This window comes from Schistocerca nitens, chromosome 5, assembly GCF_023898315.1.
Source record: "Schistocerca nitens isolate TAMUIC-IGC-003100 chromosome 5, iqSchNite1.1, whole genome shotgun sequence".
NCBI classification, from domain to species: Eukaryota; Metazoa; Arthropoda; class Insecta; order Orthoptera; family Acrididae; genus Schistocerca; species Schistocerca nitens.
In genome coordinates, this window is record NC_064618.1 from 483,419,653 (window position 1) to 483,437,578 (window position 17,926).

At 40.1% G+C, this 17,926-nt stretch overlaps 1 protein-coding gene across 1 annotated transcript in view; it reads left to right on the forward strand.

Moving 5' to 3' along the window:
- LOC126260543 (E3 ubiquitin-protein ligase MYCBP2-like) overlaps positions 1-17,926 on the forward strand; it is an 831,093-nt gene that overhangs the window by 142,323 nt on the left and 670,844 nt on the right. The window contains exons 13-15 of the mRNA XM_049957878.1: positions 8,194-8,321; positions 11,305-11,508; positions 16,457-16,569. Of these exons, the coding sequence (XP_049813835.1) occupies positions 8,194-8,321; positions 11,305-11,508; positions 16,457-16,569 (445 nt within the window). The remainder of the gene's footprint in view (positions 1-8,193; positions 8,322-11,304; positions 11,509-16,456; positions 16,570-17,926) is intronic.

A 17,926-nucleotide genomic window follows, 5' to 3' on the forward strand; every position in this document is an offset into this window, starting at 1 on the left:
CTGGTGGTGGCTCTGTAAAGGTGTGACTTGTGTTTACATGGAATGGGCTCATGTTCCCAAACAACAATGGAGTTTTTATGGATGACAGCATATCATGTCTCCCAGCCACAATTGTTTGCAAGTGTTTTGAAGAACATTCCAGACAACTCGAACGAATGATTTGACCATCCAGGTCACACGATATGAATCCAAACGAACATTTATGGGGCATAATTGAGAGGTCAGATCATGCACAAAATCCTGCACTGGCAACACCTTCACAATTATTGACGGTTGTAGAGGCAGCATGGCTCAATACTCTTGCAGGGGACTTCCAGTGACTTGTTGAGTTCATGCCAAGTCAAACTACTGCACTATATTAGAAGATATCCCATGACTTTTGTCACCTCACTGTATTGTTATACACACATAAGCTACCACAGGACCATCAGAAGCACATACTTGATATGAGATTTTCACAGGTGCCACACTTCTATCAGCCTTTCACTAAGCATTTTCTTCCTTTCTTTGGATCAGGTTCTTTCTGTCTTGAATTTATTGACCTGAAACATCCTGGCAGATTGAAACTGTGTGCCGGATCGAGACTCGAACTCGGGACCTTTGCTTTTTGCGGGAAAGTGCTGTACCAGCTGAGCTACCCGAGCACGATTCATGACCCGTCCTCACAGCTTTACTTCTGCCAGTACTTTGTCTCATTCTGGAGTTTATTGACATGTTGGCTCGCTTAGGACTTGAGTACTTTGTGGTTGAATGTTTGTCTGTCTTGTAAATCTGTGTCTGTTATGCCAGCATCCTTCCGACTTCAGTGGTCTCCTTCATTTTCTTAATGTTTTCTCCAAGATTTGTTTAGTTTGTTGGGGGTCTGACATTCTCTTGATATGCCTGTAAAATTTCAGTCGACATTTCTTCATGTTACATATCTGTTTGGTTTCTTGTCTACTTGACGATCTGTAGCCCTCCTGTCTTATTGGGCCCTATGGATTTTTCTGATGATTCTTGTATCTAGTTTATTGATATTTTCTTGTGCACCTTTCTGAGTTATGGCCAACATTTCTGATATGTATAAGGTTTCTATCTTGATGACAGTATTGTGATATTTCACTTTTACAGTGTGTAATAGGCATGATTTATAGTAGAAGTTTCCAGTCTTCCAGAATGCTCTAGTCATCTTTTGATTTCTCTGTTCATAAGTGCCTTCCTCTATCCCATTTGCTGTGTCATCTACTCAAATACTTGAATTTTTGAATTCTCTTTATCTCGCCATATTTTGTCAGAATCCTTTTTGGTGCATCCTTGTTTGGCATGTATTCTGTTTTCTCAAAGGAGATTTGCAATCCAACCATTTTAGCATTCTCTTTCCTGTCCCCGATTTGCTGTACTGCAGTTTCCATGTTGTCTGTGAGTACTGCATGATAGTTTGTGAATGCCGGTCAGCCAATATCAAATCCTTTGGTTTTCCATCCCAGCCTGATTGGTTTATAAAGTCTCTGTATTTTAATTCTTTTTCCCATTCCCTGACACCTTTGTGTAATAGTATGTTGAATGATGTCACTTTCGTAGTCTAATCTCAAAAGGCTCTGATAACTCTCCCAGGAATTTAATATTGAATTTGGTGTTTGTTAGTGTCATTTGATAAGGTTCACTGTCTTCTCATCGAGACTCCTTTCTTCCAGTTTTTGATCAGTGATAATCTATCTATAGAGTTGTATGCCTTCTTGAAATCCATAAAGGTGCACGAGATCTTTCTGCTTCTCATTGCGTTGTCTCTCTGGACTGTCTTTAAATAGAGTAACTGTTTACCACAGACCTTCCCAACCTGAAACTTGCTTTGTATTCTCTATCTTGTTTTCCAGTTGTAACTGTGTGCTGTTTAATAGGCATTGTGATAGAATGTTGTATTTGACGGGCAGTAAAAGCATCCTTCTGTAATCATTAACATTGGTCCTATTCCTTTTCTTATATAGACAGTGTATAACTGCACACTCCTCATCTTCTGGTTTTACTTCAGTCTCACTTATGTCTTTATGATATTTTTTATTTCTTTGATGCTATTTGGCCCATCTTCCTTCAGTAGTTCAGCTATGGTGCTATCTTCTCTTGCTGTTCTCTTGTTTTCCAGTTTTGTGATTCATTTCCTGATTTCCAATTCATCTGGTGCTTTTGACTTAAAATTTCTCTTGATGTCTTGGCTCTTTGGGAACCTCTCTGCTGGTTCAGGACAATTCAGTAGTTCACTTAAGTACTTCACCAGTGCCTCACAGCTCTCTTTGTTGTTCAATGCCAGTTCTCCAGCCTTTTCTTAACACAGATTTTATGGCTGGCATCCCATGATTCGGGTTTTAAATGTATTGTAACAGTATCCGATATTATAGTTTCATAAATCTTCTTCTGTTTCTTTTAATTGACTCTTTTTGTATTCTCTTTTGACTCTCCTGATGCCTCTTGCCATTTGTTTTCTTACCTCTATATACCTTGGGTCAGATTGACTTCTATTTTGCCACTGTTCTCTTTGTTTTATGCTATTTTCTTGTTCACAGTTGCTTTGTTGCATGTGTCATTCCACAATGAATGTCCATTCCTTTTGATTAGAGGAATTTTCTCTTTTGTTATACTGATTATCCTCTCTTTGAGTTCGTCCCAAGTTGTGGCTATGTCTTCCTCCAATTCCTCTTTGATGCTTGGTAATTTTAATTTTCTCATATTGAACTTTGATATCACCATGGTCATCTAATTCATACTATTTGATGTCGGCCTGATTTTGCTTTTGATGAGGTAATGATCAGAGTCCGTGTTTGCCACTCTTCTGACTTGTAAACTCATAATTTCTCTGAAGTTGTTGTGTGCAATTGCTGCATGATTGATTGATTTGGTATTCTCCTTCATGACACCACATCCCACCACTACTCATCCTGAACTAATTCCTTTATAGAAACCTAGTGAGGTGGTGCAGCAGTTAGCACACTGGAGGGCAATGGTTCAAATCCATGTCCGACTATACAGATTTAGGTTTTCCATCATTTCCCTTAATTGCTCCAGGTAAATACCAGGATGGCTGCTTTTGGAAAGGGCATGAATGATTTCCTCCATCCTTTTTTTAATTTGAGCTTGTGCTCCATATTTAACAATTGCATTGAACTCTAATCTTCCTTCCTTCCTTTATTCCTTGGCAGAACCATGCTTATCCATCGCTCATTGATGTAGATCTCCAGTTCATCCAGAATGGATTTTTCCTTTTTTTTCCTAGTACACTATCTGTACATTATTTGATACTCTGCAAGATATAGCTGCAACAGCTGATGACAATGAAGATTAAAAATTAAAGTCAAACCACCATACGTGGATTTTGACACAGTATGACTTACCAAATTAGCCAGTACTGTATTGTCCCATTTGTTGCAAGTATATAATGACATAAACAAGATAGCCGGCCGGAGTGGCCAAGCGGTTACAGGCGCTACAGTCTGGAACCGCGCGACTGCTACGGTCACAGGTTCGAATCCTGCCTCGGGCATGGATGTGTGTGATGTCCTTAGGTTAGTTAGGTTTAAGTAGTTCTAAGTTCTAGGGGACTGATGACCTTAGAAGTTAAGTCCCATAGTGCTCAGAGCCAGCCAGCCATAAACAAGATAGAAGGTGGTAGTGCCCATGGACACAAAGGTAGTTGCACTGGATAAGACGGACAAAGGAGAATTATTGAAAACTATTGTTGTTGAATTTGGTATTGGAACTTCATCAGTGGTAGATTGGCAGAATAACTGGAAAGAAATGAAGATTTTTATTTTAAAACGACAGTTTGAGTTGACAAAATCATTGCTTTTTATTCATCTGCCAATGTTGATGATAGTTGTGATGGGCCAGGTGAAAAAATAGGCATTTGGTCTGAAGACATTATAACACACACTGAACCAACAATGTAACATCACAAAATAATGGTTTATTTGGAACACCAGGCAGAAATGAGTTTATGAACTGCTAAGGAATGACATTAGAGAACTGCAACTCAACAATAATGTTTCTGAAACTTCCTGGCAGATTAAAACTGTGTGCTGGACCGAGACTCGAACTTGGGACCTTTGCCTTTCACGGGCAGGTGCTCTACCGTCTGAGCTACCCAAGCACAACTCACACCCCATCCTCACAGCTTTATTTCCGCCAGTACCTTGTCTCCTACCTTCCAAACTTCACAGAAGCTCTCTTGCGATGCTGCAGAACTAGCACCCCTGGAAGAAAGGATATTGCCAAGACATGGCTCACCACAGCCTGGAGGATGTTTTCAGAATGAAATTTTCACTCTGCAATGAAATGTGCGCTGATATGAAACTTCCTGGCAGATTAAAACTGTGTGATGGTGCGTGAGTCATGCTTGGGTAGCTCATATGGTAGAGCACTTCCCGCAAAAGGCAAAGGTCCCGAGTTTGAGTCTCCGTCCAGCACATAGTTTTAATCGGCCTGGAAGCTTCATATCAGCGCACACTCCGCTGCAGAGTGAAAATTTCATTCTGGAATAATATTTCTTTCATATACAGCTTGCTTATTCAGAAATATCTTTCCATTTGACCAAGTTGTGATAAAGTTAATGATTTTCACAAAATATCTAAAAACCTGTTTAGATTAAATATCCTTCATTTTAAGCTCTCGGTGTGGATATTTTGATGTATTGTAGTGCATAGAAATTTGTTGTGATGTGTAGTAATTGAAAAATGTAAAATTATTACTCTAGCTGAAACTAAGTCTGTACAAGCCCTTTCAGAGCCCACAGCCAACCTTACTGCATCTTTAAATCATTCCTGTGCCTATGTTTTGCAGACTTGGGTGATACTATCACTGAGCTTCACTCACAAAAAGATCCCTGAACATTAAAAAATTACCAGGTCATGGCAGAGATGCAAATGGGAATGCTATGAGTGATCTAGCTTAGCAGATGGACTTAGAAAGAATCTGCTGAGTTTCAAAATTTAAATTTTGTCTAGTAGCTGAAGCACTGTAAACTTTATCAACTGCTTCTTGTGTAATGTCAAAATACACTTTCACATGGTGTCAGATTCTTTTCATGTTAAGAAACTTGAATTGAATTTCATGTTTTCAAGAAACCACTTTATGGCAAGATGTTAAATGAATTTTGCTGACATGATTAGCAACTTCTCCACATATTTCTAAACTGATGGTGAGTGTGGATTCTGAGACTCAGCAGTGAGTGGAAAACTAGGATTTATTACTACGTACACAGCTTCTGTAAAGGACATGATCACATTATATGATTATGAAGAGTTTTTTTCAGAATATGTCTAGTGGTCTACAGAGTGTGTTTTTCTTCTATGTTGTCAGTTGCTACTCCACTAAAACTACATCATAGCTGCAACAGAGGGGTTGTTTTGTGGGGAAAACATCTGTAGGAACCTGCAGATAGGGAGACAGTCAGAGTCACTGATTTTTTCCAGTAATTTTCAGGTAATAGTACTGTCTGTCTGGGGTGCCCTTGTAGTGTGGGATGGAGTGTTCACAGTGTCATAACTACAAACTATGATGGTAATACTGTGTACTCCCCTGCAGTAGGTTACATCTACTGTAATGACCATGATAGTAAAATTAGAGAAATTCAATCTTATGCAGAGGGGTACCAATGATTGTTCTGAATTTATACCCACCACAAATGGAATACAAAGAGTGGGAAATAATTTTTTTTTACTATGTATCCTCCACGACACACTGTGTAATGCCTAGAGGAGTACAAATGTTAAGTTGAGATGGCTATAGGTAATGAGCTATATTGTAACAAAAAATGTACCATGGGGAACTCCACAATGAAATTATTTCATCAACATGCAACATGTGAGAAAAGTTCTAAGGCTATAGGGGTTCCATGAAAATCAGTGTTTCATATTCTGACAAATAAGCTGAAAAAACTGCATGATAAGTCCCTCACTGATTTGTGCTCAACAGGGGAGTAGAAGTCTAGACAGTGAGTAAAAGATCGTACTCATAGAATAGCAGAGGCATTCAGTTGTTGACAGGCACATGAGAGAGAATGAAAACTTCTTTAGTTTTCAGAAGAAATCCTTTGACAAACTAGAGTCCTACCTTGTGCTAGCTAGACACACAATGCTGCCGGGATTGCAATTCAGCAGATGGACTGTGTGAAGGAATGGGTCGGGTGTGGTGGATCGAAGGAGACAGAGTCAGGAGGCAGGAGTGGTGTTGGGGATGGGTAGCTAGCAGCTCAGAGGCAGGCAACAGGCGTGCAGGATAGGAATGCAGGAAGAAGGGGTGGAAGGTGCAGAAGCTGGGCATGTGACACATAGACATTAGAGTCAGAGAGTTCATGCAGCGCACAGTGATTGTGACATGGAGGCATGGATTGGGAGGGTGTGATATGAGAGAGGAAAGGATAACTCTTTGGTGGGAGATGTGGGAACAGTGGGTCAATGGAGACAGAGGACAGGAGGGTTATACGAATGAAGGATGTACTGTAAAGTTAACTCCCATCTGCGTAGTTAAGAAAAGCTGGTGATGGAGGGAAGGATCTAGATGGCGCTGGTTATGAAGCAGCCATTGAACTTGATCATGTTGTGCTCTGCAGCGAGTTCTGCCACTGGATGGTCACTTCTGCTTTTGGCCACAGTTTGGCAGTGACCATTCATTCCAATGGACAGCTAATTAGTGGTCATGTCCATATATAGTGCTGTGCAGAAGTTGCAGCAGAGCTGATACATGAAGTGGCTGCTTCTGCAAGTGGTCCTGCTTCTGATGATGGTGTAGGATAAACTTACAACAGAACTGGTGTCAGATGTGCTGGATAGGTAAATCCTACTGGTCTCACACATGGATCTTCCATAAGGTTATGGCTACTAGAACAATGTGTTGGGAGTGAGAGTGGCATAGAGAAGGGACACCACTTTCAGAGGGGTGGGAAGGAGATTAGATAGGATGTTCCTTACCTGGACATGGTGACACAGTTCAGTTGTTTCAATCTGGGTTGGTACTGGGGAATGAGGTGAGTATTTTTTTGCATCTGATTCTTGGGGAGTGGTTGGAGGATTAAAAGACGGTAGGGTGGGGGGGGGGGATATTGTGTGGGAAATAAATCAGTTTGTGGACTAAGTATGGAGGGACGAGGGGTGCGGTAGTGCCAGTCTGCCTGTGAAGGTCTGTGCGAGCCCTTCAGTATACTGGGAAATGGAGTTCTCATCACTGCAGATATGCTGTCCATGTGTGGCAAGGTTGTAGGGGAGCAATGTTTTGACATGGAAGGGATGACAGCTTTCGAAATGCAGGGACTGTTGGTGGTTAGTGAGCCTTATATTTAGACATTGTAACTTTGCTGTAACTAAGATTGGATTATGATTGCAATGGAATTAACATTACAAAGAGAGTACCACGTGGAAAAAGTGAATTGAACTCATTCAGTAACTGAACTGAAAAATGCACAAAACTCAATGTCAGTAGTTCGAGGCTGACCTGGTCATTCTCCAAGACATTGCTTGTTTTATGAATATTTGACTGGCTGAGAACACAAGCTTTCTCAGCACAATTTGATAAAGAAATCCTCTGGCTTATCAGCTGCGTTACAGGATTGTCTTAATGCAATATTCCAACAAACTTCTGATGAAGTAAATTTGTCGAAACACTACTGTGTGTAGTTTCATAAAATAATTTCATTTTATGAATAAAAAACACAAACTGTTACAAATGTCGCTATATGATTGTGTTCCTACAAATTGTGCACAATGGGAAGCTTACTGCTTCACCCAATGTGAAAACTATGTAGCAGCACTAGATCTGATTATTGATGAACAAGGCCATGGTATTTGTGGAAAATAATGGAAGCATGATGAAACTAATTTCCTTACATAATGAGAACTAATTTAAATGGAAGTGAGTGCAACTATATCCACTAAAAACTGGAGAAAAGTAAACTGATTTTTAAAATTTGTTTGTAAATTAGAATTTAGTATTTTTTGATTCATTTATCTGATATTTGTTACATATGATTGATTAAATTGTTATTATTTTAAGCAGAAATACTCTGGTTTAGTTAAATTAACACACTTAAATTTCACTTGTTTCAGTAAAATTACTAAAATGCAGAAAAATAGAGTTATTTTATAGATAGATTTCTACTGTATTAAAACATTTACATACTATAATGATATTTCAATAACTTGCATTGGTGTGATGTATTTGGTATTCTTTCAGAGAATGTGGTTGTGGTGAGGGAGACTCAGGTTGTGCTGAATGTGGCTGTTGCCGCATATGTGCGCGAGAGAATGTGGACAATTCAGAACTAGCCATCCTAGGTCCAAGTGGAGCAGGCGATCTAGCTGGTATGATGAGGCTAGATCTTATCTTTGGAGGTGATGATCAGAACTTTTCCCCCCTTGCCAAACAATGTTCTTTTTCCATTAGAGATGTTTCTCTCAGTTCTCCACACCTTTTGCATTGATAAAAAAACATTCATTGCTCCTTTTAGATGACATGTATTTCCAAAATGATTGTGCCTTTCTTGTGTTTTCTTGGCACATTTGATAGGTATATAGGACAGTAATGAAAACTATGTCTCGGGTGTGAAGATTTCTCCATTAAAGTCACAGTAAAATATTGTAACACTGTTCCATTGTTAAATTAGTTATACAGGGTGATTCAAAAATGCATGTAAATATTTTAAGGGTGTATTTGTGAGGTAAATATAAGACAAAAATGTTCTATAAATGTTTTTCCATAAACGTTTAATTCCAGAGTTATCGTTAAATACGAAAGTCATGTCCGTATCAAAACGACGGCAGTGCAAGCAGCAGGATGCCATATTCTGGTACGTAATTCACATACGTATCTCCCAACAGTTGATTCGAAACTGCATGAATAGTGTTTGTTTTTGTTTGCACGTGATGTTTACTCCTACTGTACGGAAGATGGCGCTGATGTTGTTGGTAACGGAAAAGTACGTCCTGTCGTTCATTCATCGTCGGAAGGCTAAAGGTTTCGTGCACATGATGTACTCAAACAGTGAGTATGCTGATATGCACCTTGTGTATGGTGCAGCAGATGGAAATGCACTTGCAGCAAGACGAAGGTACAGTGAGCTGTTTCCAGGAAGACGGTTACCAAGTCATCAGACGTTTGTATCTGTGGACAGACGTATGCGGGAGTATGGCATTCGTCCTGGGCCACATTCAGGTCGACCACTTGAGCATGCAGTGAACGTCGAGGAACATGTTTTGGACCTGGTAGACCAAGATCCATCTATCAGTACGAGACAAATTAGTGCAGCTGTACGACTTCCACAATCTACTGTATGGCGGCTGCTTCGGAGACAACAGTTGCATCCATTTCACCTGCAAAAAGTGCACGAATTGACACCTGAAGACTATCCTCGCCGTCAGCAATTCTGCCAGTGGTTACAAGAGCGTCATTTGAATGATCCAATGTTCATTCGGCGGATATTATTCACAGATGAGGCCATGTTTACTCGTGCGGGTGTAATCAATTCGCATAATATGCACCAGTGGGCTGTCGAGAATCCTGGCGCGAGAATTGTGCGTGGATATCAACATCAATTCTCCATAAACATTTGGTGTGGTATTGTGGGGAATTACTTACTCGGACCTCATGTTCTGCCTCCAAGGCTGAATGGGCACGCGTACTGCGAATTTTTGGAGGGAGAATTGCCTGGATTGTTACAGGATGTCCCTCTTGCAACACGAGCCACCATGTGGTTTATGCACGATGGTGCTCCCGCCCATTACAGCCGCAACGTAAGGGCGTACCTCAATTCTGCGTATCCACATCGATGGATAGGTCGCGGAGGACCAATTGCTTGGCCAGCCAGATCACCTGACCTGAACCCTTTAGACTTTTATTTATGGGGCCGACTAAAGACATTGGTGTATTCTTCTGCAGTACCGAACAGAGAAGTGCTACAACAAAGAATTGAAGGTGGTTGTGAAATTATTCGTGGAGAGTTGAACGGACTGTGTAATGTGCAGAGATCATTGATGCGACGAGCACGGGTCTGTCTGCAAGTTCAGGGACAGCATTTTGAACATGCATTGCATTAAGATTTGTGCAAATACAGTACAGTACAGTACAGTCTGTAAAATGCTTCAATTTTCCTTAGTTATTGTGCATTGCTGTAGTTCAATCAACAGGACCTAAATTAATACAGTGTTCGCGAGGAATTGTTTCAGTTTGTTACGTCACGTTTATTTATCAGTTTGCGTTGTTAGTCCAAATGCACTGTAATTAAACTGTGAACTCTGGGAATTAAATACCTTACGTTGTATTGAATGTATTATCCTGTTTTGTTCATAACTCTGTAATAAGCCAAGTATGGAAAAAATTGTATAGAACATTTTTGTCTTATATTTACCTCACAAATACACCCTTGAAATATTTACATGCATTTTTGAATCACCCTGTATAATTGTCTAGGAGTTTAAAATAAGTGGCAAGCAGCAGATATGATTACTGGCATCATAAAAGATGCTGTTAGTCCATTTAATCCAGTTTTACTAAGTCAAGCAGATTGTGTAAGCCTGTTGTCCACAATTTTCGCTTAAGAAATGGATACAAGGTTTACCATGCAATTTTTATGTGCTGTAAGGCTGTGTGAAAGTTTCAGTTGCAGAAACTGCGAAAGAGAAAGGCCCTTTGTGACAGTGTATTACAGTCTATGTAATACCTTTAAGTACTGCATCCCATAAATATATTGAGTACTGTAGCAGAGCAATACTTTTACTAAATCACTCTGTTATAACGTACTGCATCCCATAAATATATTGAGTACTATAGCAGAACAATACTTTCCACTAAATCACTCTGTTATAACATCTGTTCATACAAACTATCTCTGATCCTAACTTCCAAAGATAAAATAAACTTAAGTTTGATATTATTATGTGTTTTTAGATATTAATCTCTGTCAAATGTATACTCTTGTAATTAAGATTACTCACATCAATTATGGATAAATAAAAACTATTTATGCACATTATTAAAAAAGTTTGTAATTTTGGGGAAAAAGTTTTGAATGTGAAAGAACATTATTGTTATGTCTTCATTCTGTATGCAATAATCTGAACTTTTCAAAACAATAATGTAATCCCTACGTAATTTTACCTTTCACGTTATGAGAAGTGGTTTGGAAAGTTTGAATAAAATCAGTTCTATTCCTATAAATTGATTGTCATTAGACATGAAGTTCTACCCATAGAGTTTCATATAAAAAAGTGTCATCCTGAGTTGTTTGATATTTAATTGATTAAATTTACTTAAAATTTTATAATTCACATTAAATATGTTTTCCCACAGCAGGTCGACAAGGAGTGCAACTGCAGCAGCGTTTAGAAGAACGTCGTCGACGGCAAAGGAGTAAACAATCTGGTAAACAGCATGGATTGGTCTCTAGTTCAGCAAGCAGTTCTCGCACGAAAGGTTTAGGCTCAAGAGTATCCCCCGGCCCATCTGTCTCTGTTTCTCCAGCTGGGATTAGAACTACCCATGCATCAATCGCAGGTTAGTGGACAGCACTGTTCACCAATCATGAATCGAGCTTACAGCTTCCATTGCATTCCTTAAAGGTCACATTCTTATTAGTATCGCAAGAGATGTTATCTCTGGCAGCTCAAGAAGTTCTGTCCGTACGTGTGTTGTGTAAATTGTAGGAGTCATGAGCTGAGTTTGCTGGCAGTGTTAGCATTCTATTATTGCAAACGCTCTATGTGATTCAGTAAGTTTGAGATGGGGTTGAAACATAGTATGTTACAATGAATTGGGGTCTTGGCTTCTTTGATTAAACTGTAAAGATAGTATATACCCTCAGTTTCAAAATGAAATATATACTGACAAGGTAAATGTAGGCTAAGTCAAAACACATATTAATGGGCAACTTCTGAGTCCTGTGTCACACTGTACTTGTTCATGCATGCAAGTCCATAACTGGCACCACTAATCCAAATAATTGAATTACTGTAATTTTGGATGGCATGATAAGATGCAGTAACATCCATAAAATTAACTGTGTCTGCTTAACAGTTACCACTGAAGAGCATATTAACAGCACAATACACATTGTAGTTCATTATGTCTTTTATCATAAGGTAGAGTGGTTCCTTCAAAGGAGTGAACTCCCATCACCCCATCTTTGTTTTATGTTCAGTAATTCCTTGAGCAAATAACAGGGACCTTGCACTCAGTTATGGGGTTGCGCACTAGTACTCTACTCATTGTAACAGACAGCTTATCAGTGGACATTGCTACTTAGAGCAGTTACCTCAGGAGTAGAGAAGTACAGTATGTTAAACTACTGTAACATATTGTCACATATCATGACATAATATCAGATGACATAAATGAGCCAAAAGGACAATCTACCAATAAAAGGAAGAAGAAAAATGGGAAGATTATGGTTTTGTATTCTGTTGAAGGTTAGGTTACCAGAAACTGAACACAACTTCAGATTGGACATTATTGGAGAGGTCAATTGGCCATGTGCTTTCAGAGGAACCAGCCTGGCATATAATATAACTGATATAGGGAAATAAAAATCTGAATGGCTGGACAGGAATTTGAACCTTGCTCCATGTGAAAGTGTGTCTAGTGAATTAACCATTGCACAACCTTGCTTTTCTTCTTTTCTTGGAGGACTGATTGTTTCCTGGTACAGAAGGGAGAATGGGGTGGGGGGGGGGGGAGGGAGGTTGAAGAGTGTTGAATATGATAAATATAATAAAACAAGTGAGTAATGCACAGTAGAAATGCCACATTATTAGTCTCTTTCAGCTGCAATTGAAATACTTCAAGACAAGGTTTCTGCATCTATGTTCTCCTCTGCATCTGCATCTACATTCATATTCTGCAGATCACTGTAAAATGCAAAGTGGATGTCGGAGGTCAGTCTCCATGATACCACATATTAGGGTTTCTTCGTGTTCCATTTTTGTGTAGGATGCATAAGAATGACCGCTGAAATGCCTCTCTGTGTGCTGCAATTAGCATAATTGTGTCTTTTTTTTGCAGTCCCTATGATCCAAAGGAGGGTGTATTATATTCCTTGTCTCCTCTCTAACATTGATTCTGAAACTTTGTAAGTATGCTTTTTTGTGGTATGGTTGGCATCTTTCTTCAAACGTCTGCCAGTTCAGATGTTTCAGCATTTCTGTGTTATTCTCCCATGGATCAGACAACCCTGTGACCATTCGTGCTACACTTCTTTGTACACATTCAGTATTCCTTGTTAGTCCGATTTGGCATAAGTCCTGCACATTTGAACAATGTTCTACGTTAAGTCATACAAATGTATTGTGAGCAGTCTCCTTTGTAAACTGACTATGCTTTCTCAGAACCCTGACAGTGAACTGAAGTCTGCCTCATGCTTTACTTATCACAGCCTGTAATTAATTTAGAGAGATCCGCTTCAGTTGTAGTAACTATTCATTCAAACCACAACCTGTTTCAGGGTCTTAAAATCACATCTTCATTTGTATGAAATTATTGTATTTAGTAACTCATAACATGTGATCAGGCCAGTCAGTGCAAGAGCTCCAACCACTGCATGTTGGTGGAAACTGTCCGCTGCCAATAGCCGCATAGTAGGAATGCCAACTACTACTGAGTGGGGGGCCACACCAGAGTGGCAGGGAAGGGGGTGGTGTAGTAGGGTATGAGAGGGGAGAGAGAAGAATTAGCGCTTCCTGGCAGAGCACGCAGGCACTAGAAGACATCAGACATCAAGATAAGATGGAGTGTCAGGAGTTTGTATGAGTGTGTGTTTGTGTGTGTGTGTGTGTGGGGGGGGGGGGATGAGAGGAGAAGAGAGGGGTAAAGACAGTTGGGTGTGTTAGCAGAGAGCAGCACACAGTGAGTGTAAGGGGAAGTGAACTGGAAGCAGGTGAGAGGACAGAGGGAGTGGAACCTGTTGAGTGGAGGGTGTGGAGACAGTAGGTTATCATAGGTTGAGGCTGAGATAATGTTAGGAATAGAGAATGTGTTGTAAGGAAAACTCCCATCTGCACATTTCAGAAAATCTGCTGGTGAAGGGGAGGATATAGATGGTCCAGGTTCTGAAGCAGCTGTTGAAATCTAGCATGTTATGTTCAGCTGCATTTTGTGCCACAAGGTAGTCTGCTTTGCTCTTGGCTGCAGTTTGGTGGTGGCCAGTCATCCTGTTGGACAGTCATCCTGGTGGACAGCTGTTTGGCAGTCATACCAACATGTGTCAGCACAGCTGGCATATGACATGACTGTTTTCATTGCTGGGCCAGTCTCCGATGAGATAGGATAAGCCTGGGACAGGACTGGAATAGGAAGTGCTGGCTGGGTGCATTGGGCAGGTCTTGTACTGAATCTTCCACACAGATATGATCCTTGAGATTGGGAGTGGCTTAGGGAAGGACTTTGGTGCTTTATGAGTGGTGGGAAGGATCTTGCGTAGAATGTCCATCATTTCAAGGCATGATGATAGATCATCAAAGCCCTGATGAAGGATGTGACTCAGTTGGTTTGTTCCACTCTGGGCTTATACTGGGTTTTAAAGGGAGTGCTCATTTTTAGTGGTTCTTGAGGGTAGTGGGAGGACTGGGGGTGTGTGGGGGGGATACTGTGTGGGAAATCTTTTTGCAGACTTGGTCTGGGTGATATTGCCTGTTTGTGAAAGACCGTGTGAGATCTTCATTGTACTGGACAAAGGAGTTCTTGTCACTGCAGATATGTCACTCACAGGTGGCCAGGTTCTATGGGAGGTTTTGTGTGTGTGTGTGTGTGTGTGTGTGTGTGTGTGTGTGTGTGTGTGTGTGTGTGTGTGTGATAGCAGCTGTTAAAATGCAGGTACTGTTGGTGGATGGTGGGTTTAATCTGGACAGAGGTATGGATGGAGCCTTCAGAGAGGAGAAGGTCCAGGAATGTGGCACTGGGTTGAGGAGGACCAGGTGAATGGGATGGGAGGGAAGGTGTTGTGCCTGCGAAGGAATGAGGATAGGATGTCTTGGCCCTGAGTCCAGATCATGAAGATATCATCACTGAACCTGAACGAGACCAAGGGTTTGAGGTTTTGGGAGGCTAGGAAAGTGTCCTCTACATGACCCGTAAACAGGTTAGCAGAAGAGGATTACATGGGGGTGCCCATGGCTGTGCCACAGATTTGTCTGTATACTTCCTCTTCAGAGGAGAAGTAGGTGTGTTTTAGGATAAAGTTAGTGATGTGTATGAGGAATGAGGTGGTGGTTTTGGAGTTTGAAGGACCTTGGGAGAGATTGTGTTCAGTAGCAGCAAGACCATGGCATGAGGGATGTTGATGTATAGGGAAGTGGCGTCAACAGTGACAAGTACAGATACAGGAGGTAAAGAGGTTGGTTGGATTTGTGTACAGTCGGTGAAGGAAATGGTTGGTATCTTCAACATGGGAGGCTATATTTAGGGCAGTTGGTTGGAGGTGTCAGTCAGTGAGAGCCAAAATTCTTTCAGTGAGGGAACAACAACCAATTGCAATGGAGTGCCAAGGATTCTTGGGTTTTTGAATTTTGGTGAGCATGTAGAATATCGTGTGAGATGTCATTGAGAAGAGGGTGGAAATAGATTCAGCAGAGAGGTTCTGGGAAGGGCCTAAAGATTTAAGCAGGGATTGAAGGTTCTGCTAGACTTCTGGGATGAAGCCACTTTCTCAGAGTTTATAAGTGGAGGAGTCAGACAATTGGCAGAGACCTTCTTCCAGGTAGTGGGGAAATCTTTATCTGCAGGTAGGATGATAAGGTGAGGATCAGTTTTGAGACTGTTTACAGCTGTCCTTTCTTCTGCTAAAGGGTTTGTGTTCTTAGGTAGAAACTTGAGGATGCATGGTGAGGCCATATCGGAGGTAAGGAATTCCTGGAAGGTGACTGGGGGATGGTTATGTGGGAGGAGGAAGTCATGGCTGGATGGAATTATGAACTGGGAGAGGCAGGGTTTAACATTGGGATTAGGTTGGCTTTGGTTGGAGGGATTGATGGCAAAGAAACATTTCCATTGAAGGGATTGGAAGATAGAGATAAGATCTTTGACAAGTCCAACATGGTTCAAGTTGGGTATAGGGCTGAAGGTGAGGCTTTGGATAGGAGTAACTTTTCTGATTCAGAAAAATGTTAACACAAACACAAACACAAGCATCATCTCCATTGAGATACATCCCGGCAGCAACTTCTACTACTGAAAAGAATTCATGGCCCCTTTTGTGATATGTATTGTTGAAAACTAAGAAGAGGGAGCTATTTCTTTAGTAACCTGGCAACCATAGAGCAGGTAAATTAAGCATATGAGCGCTGTTTTGTAATTTCACTACACTTACATTTATATGGCTGTTGAAACTTCGTGGTAGACTGTCGTGTGCACCTGTGATCTTTAGTTGCTGCAAGAAATGACTGTTTCCATTGTTTACAATTAATGTTAGATTATCCATTTACTTAATGGTAAGACTGTACTTTTGGGGTGACAGGCGAAGAACAAGCTGGAGGAAGTGATGCAGAACGAGAAGCAACTCGCACAGCGCAACTGTTTCCAGCTCGTGTTGTTCTACCTTCCAGTCATGGAACATCAACTGTTGCACAGGCAAGTTCCTTTTGTAATCATAACTGTGTATCATGTGTCCACCTGCGTAAATATGTAAACTGTATATTTCAACCCTATTTTACATCAAGATTTTTTTTTTCTGTGTCAGTTATTACACACACACACACACACACGTACCTAAAAAAATTTTTTAAATCATGTATTTTCTTATTGGCTCTGTTGCTGTCAGGTACATTCTTCAATCGCCAACCCCCAGCTATTTTGACGTTTCTGTCAGTTTATCCTCATACTGTTTTATATCACTGAGATCCACACACTAAAGTATCATTTTGCCAATTGAATGACTTCCTCTGCGAAAGAGTAGTGTACATTTTTGTCATTTATAGAAATCAAGAATTGGCACTTCTAAAAATCAGATTGACTGTATAATAATTGAAGTACAAGAACACCATAAATGCAGACAAAATATAAAAGTCAGAGGGAAGCAGACCATAATTTAGACCACTTTCTTGTAAAGGCCAGATTCAAGTTCTATATAAAGAAGTAAATGGTACTCTTTAAGTTAAATGCAATTAAATTAATGTCTCCAAACATATCCAAACAATATGTTAAAGAAAATCAGATGCACAGTCTTAAAGTAAAATGCAAAATGAAGATCATGATAATAAAAATGTCTAGAGAGTTGTGAAAGAAAGTTAAATATTAGGAAATGTTATACCAACTATAAAAGCTTTGATTTGTTATTGATTGATTGCATACTAATCAAAATGGACAGTTAATGAGGGGCAAATGTATGCAAAAACCAACAGAAAAACTGACTTATTTCTAAAGAGAAACAGAAACTGACCAGGGAACTCCTTAAGAAGAAAGAGATTATAGAAGTCACAAATTGCATGAGAATGAAAATAACCATCTCACAGACTCAGTAGGGTTGCCCCCTCCTCAAGAGCAGCAATATGTTTAAAACAGGAAATATAAAATTTTTTGGACTGTTGCTAACATACTGAAATACTACTTTACCAAGACAATGATATGAATTTGCCAACAGATGGAAAGAATAGTTTAACAAAATTCTAAACGTTCCAGTGGCAGATAACTCACATAATACCAAATATAATACTGCCCATCAAACTGTTCAAACTGTAGATGAATAGGATTTTTGAGCACAACACTAAAAATTTTGACAGTTATCTTGTTACCAAGGATAAATTCCTATACCGAATATTCCTGAGATGATGACTAATATAGTGTTCAGTATGTGAGCACAATGTGCGGGTGTTGGAAGTGAGGCAGTTTGAAATAAAAGAGTGAAATACAGAAAATGTAGATATATTCTTAACAACGGGTTATGTAGGGCACATCCTGGGATGGGAGTAAAGAACAACTGCCAGTCTAG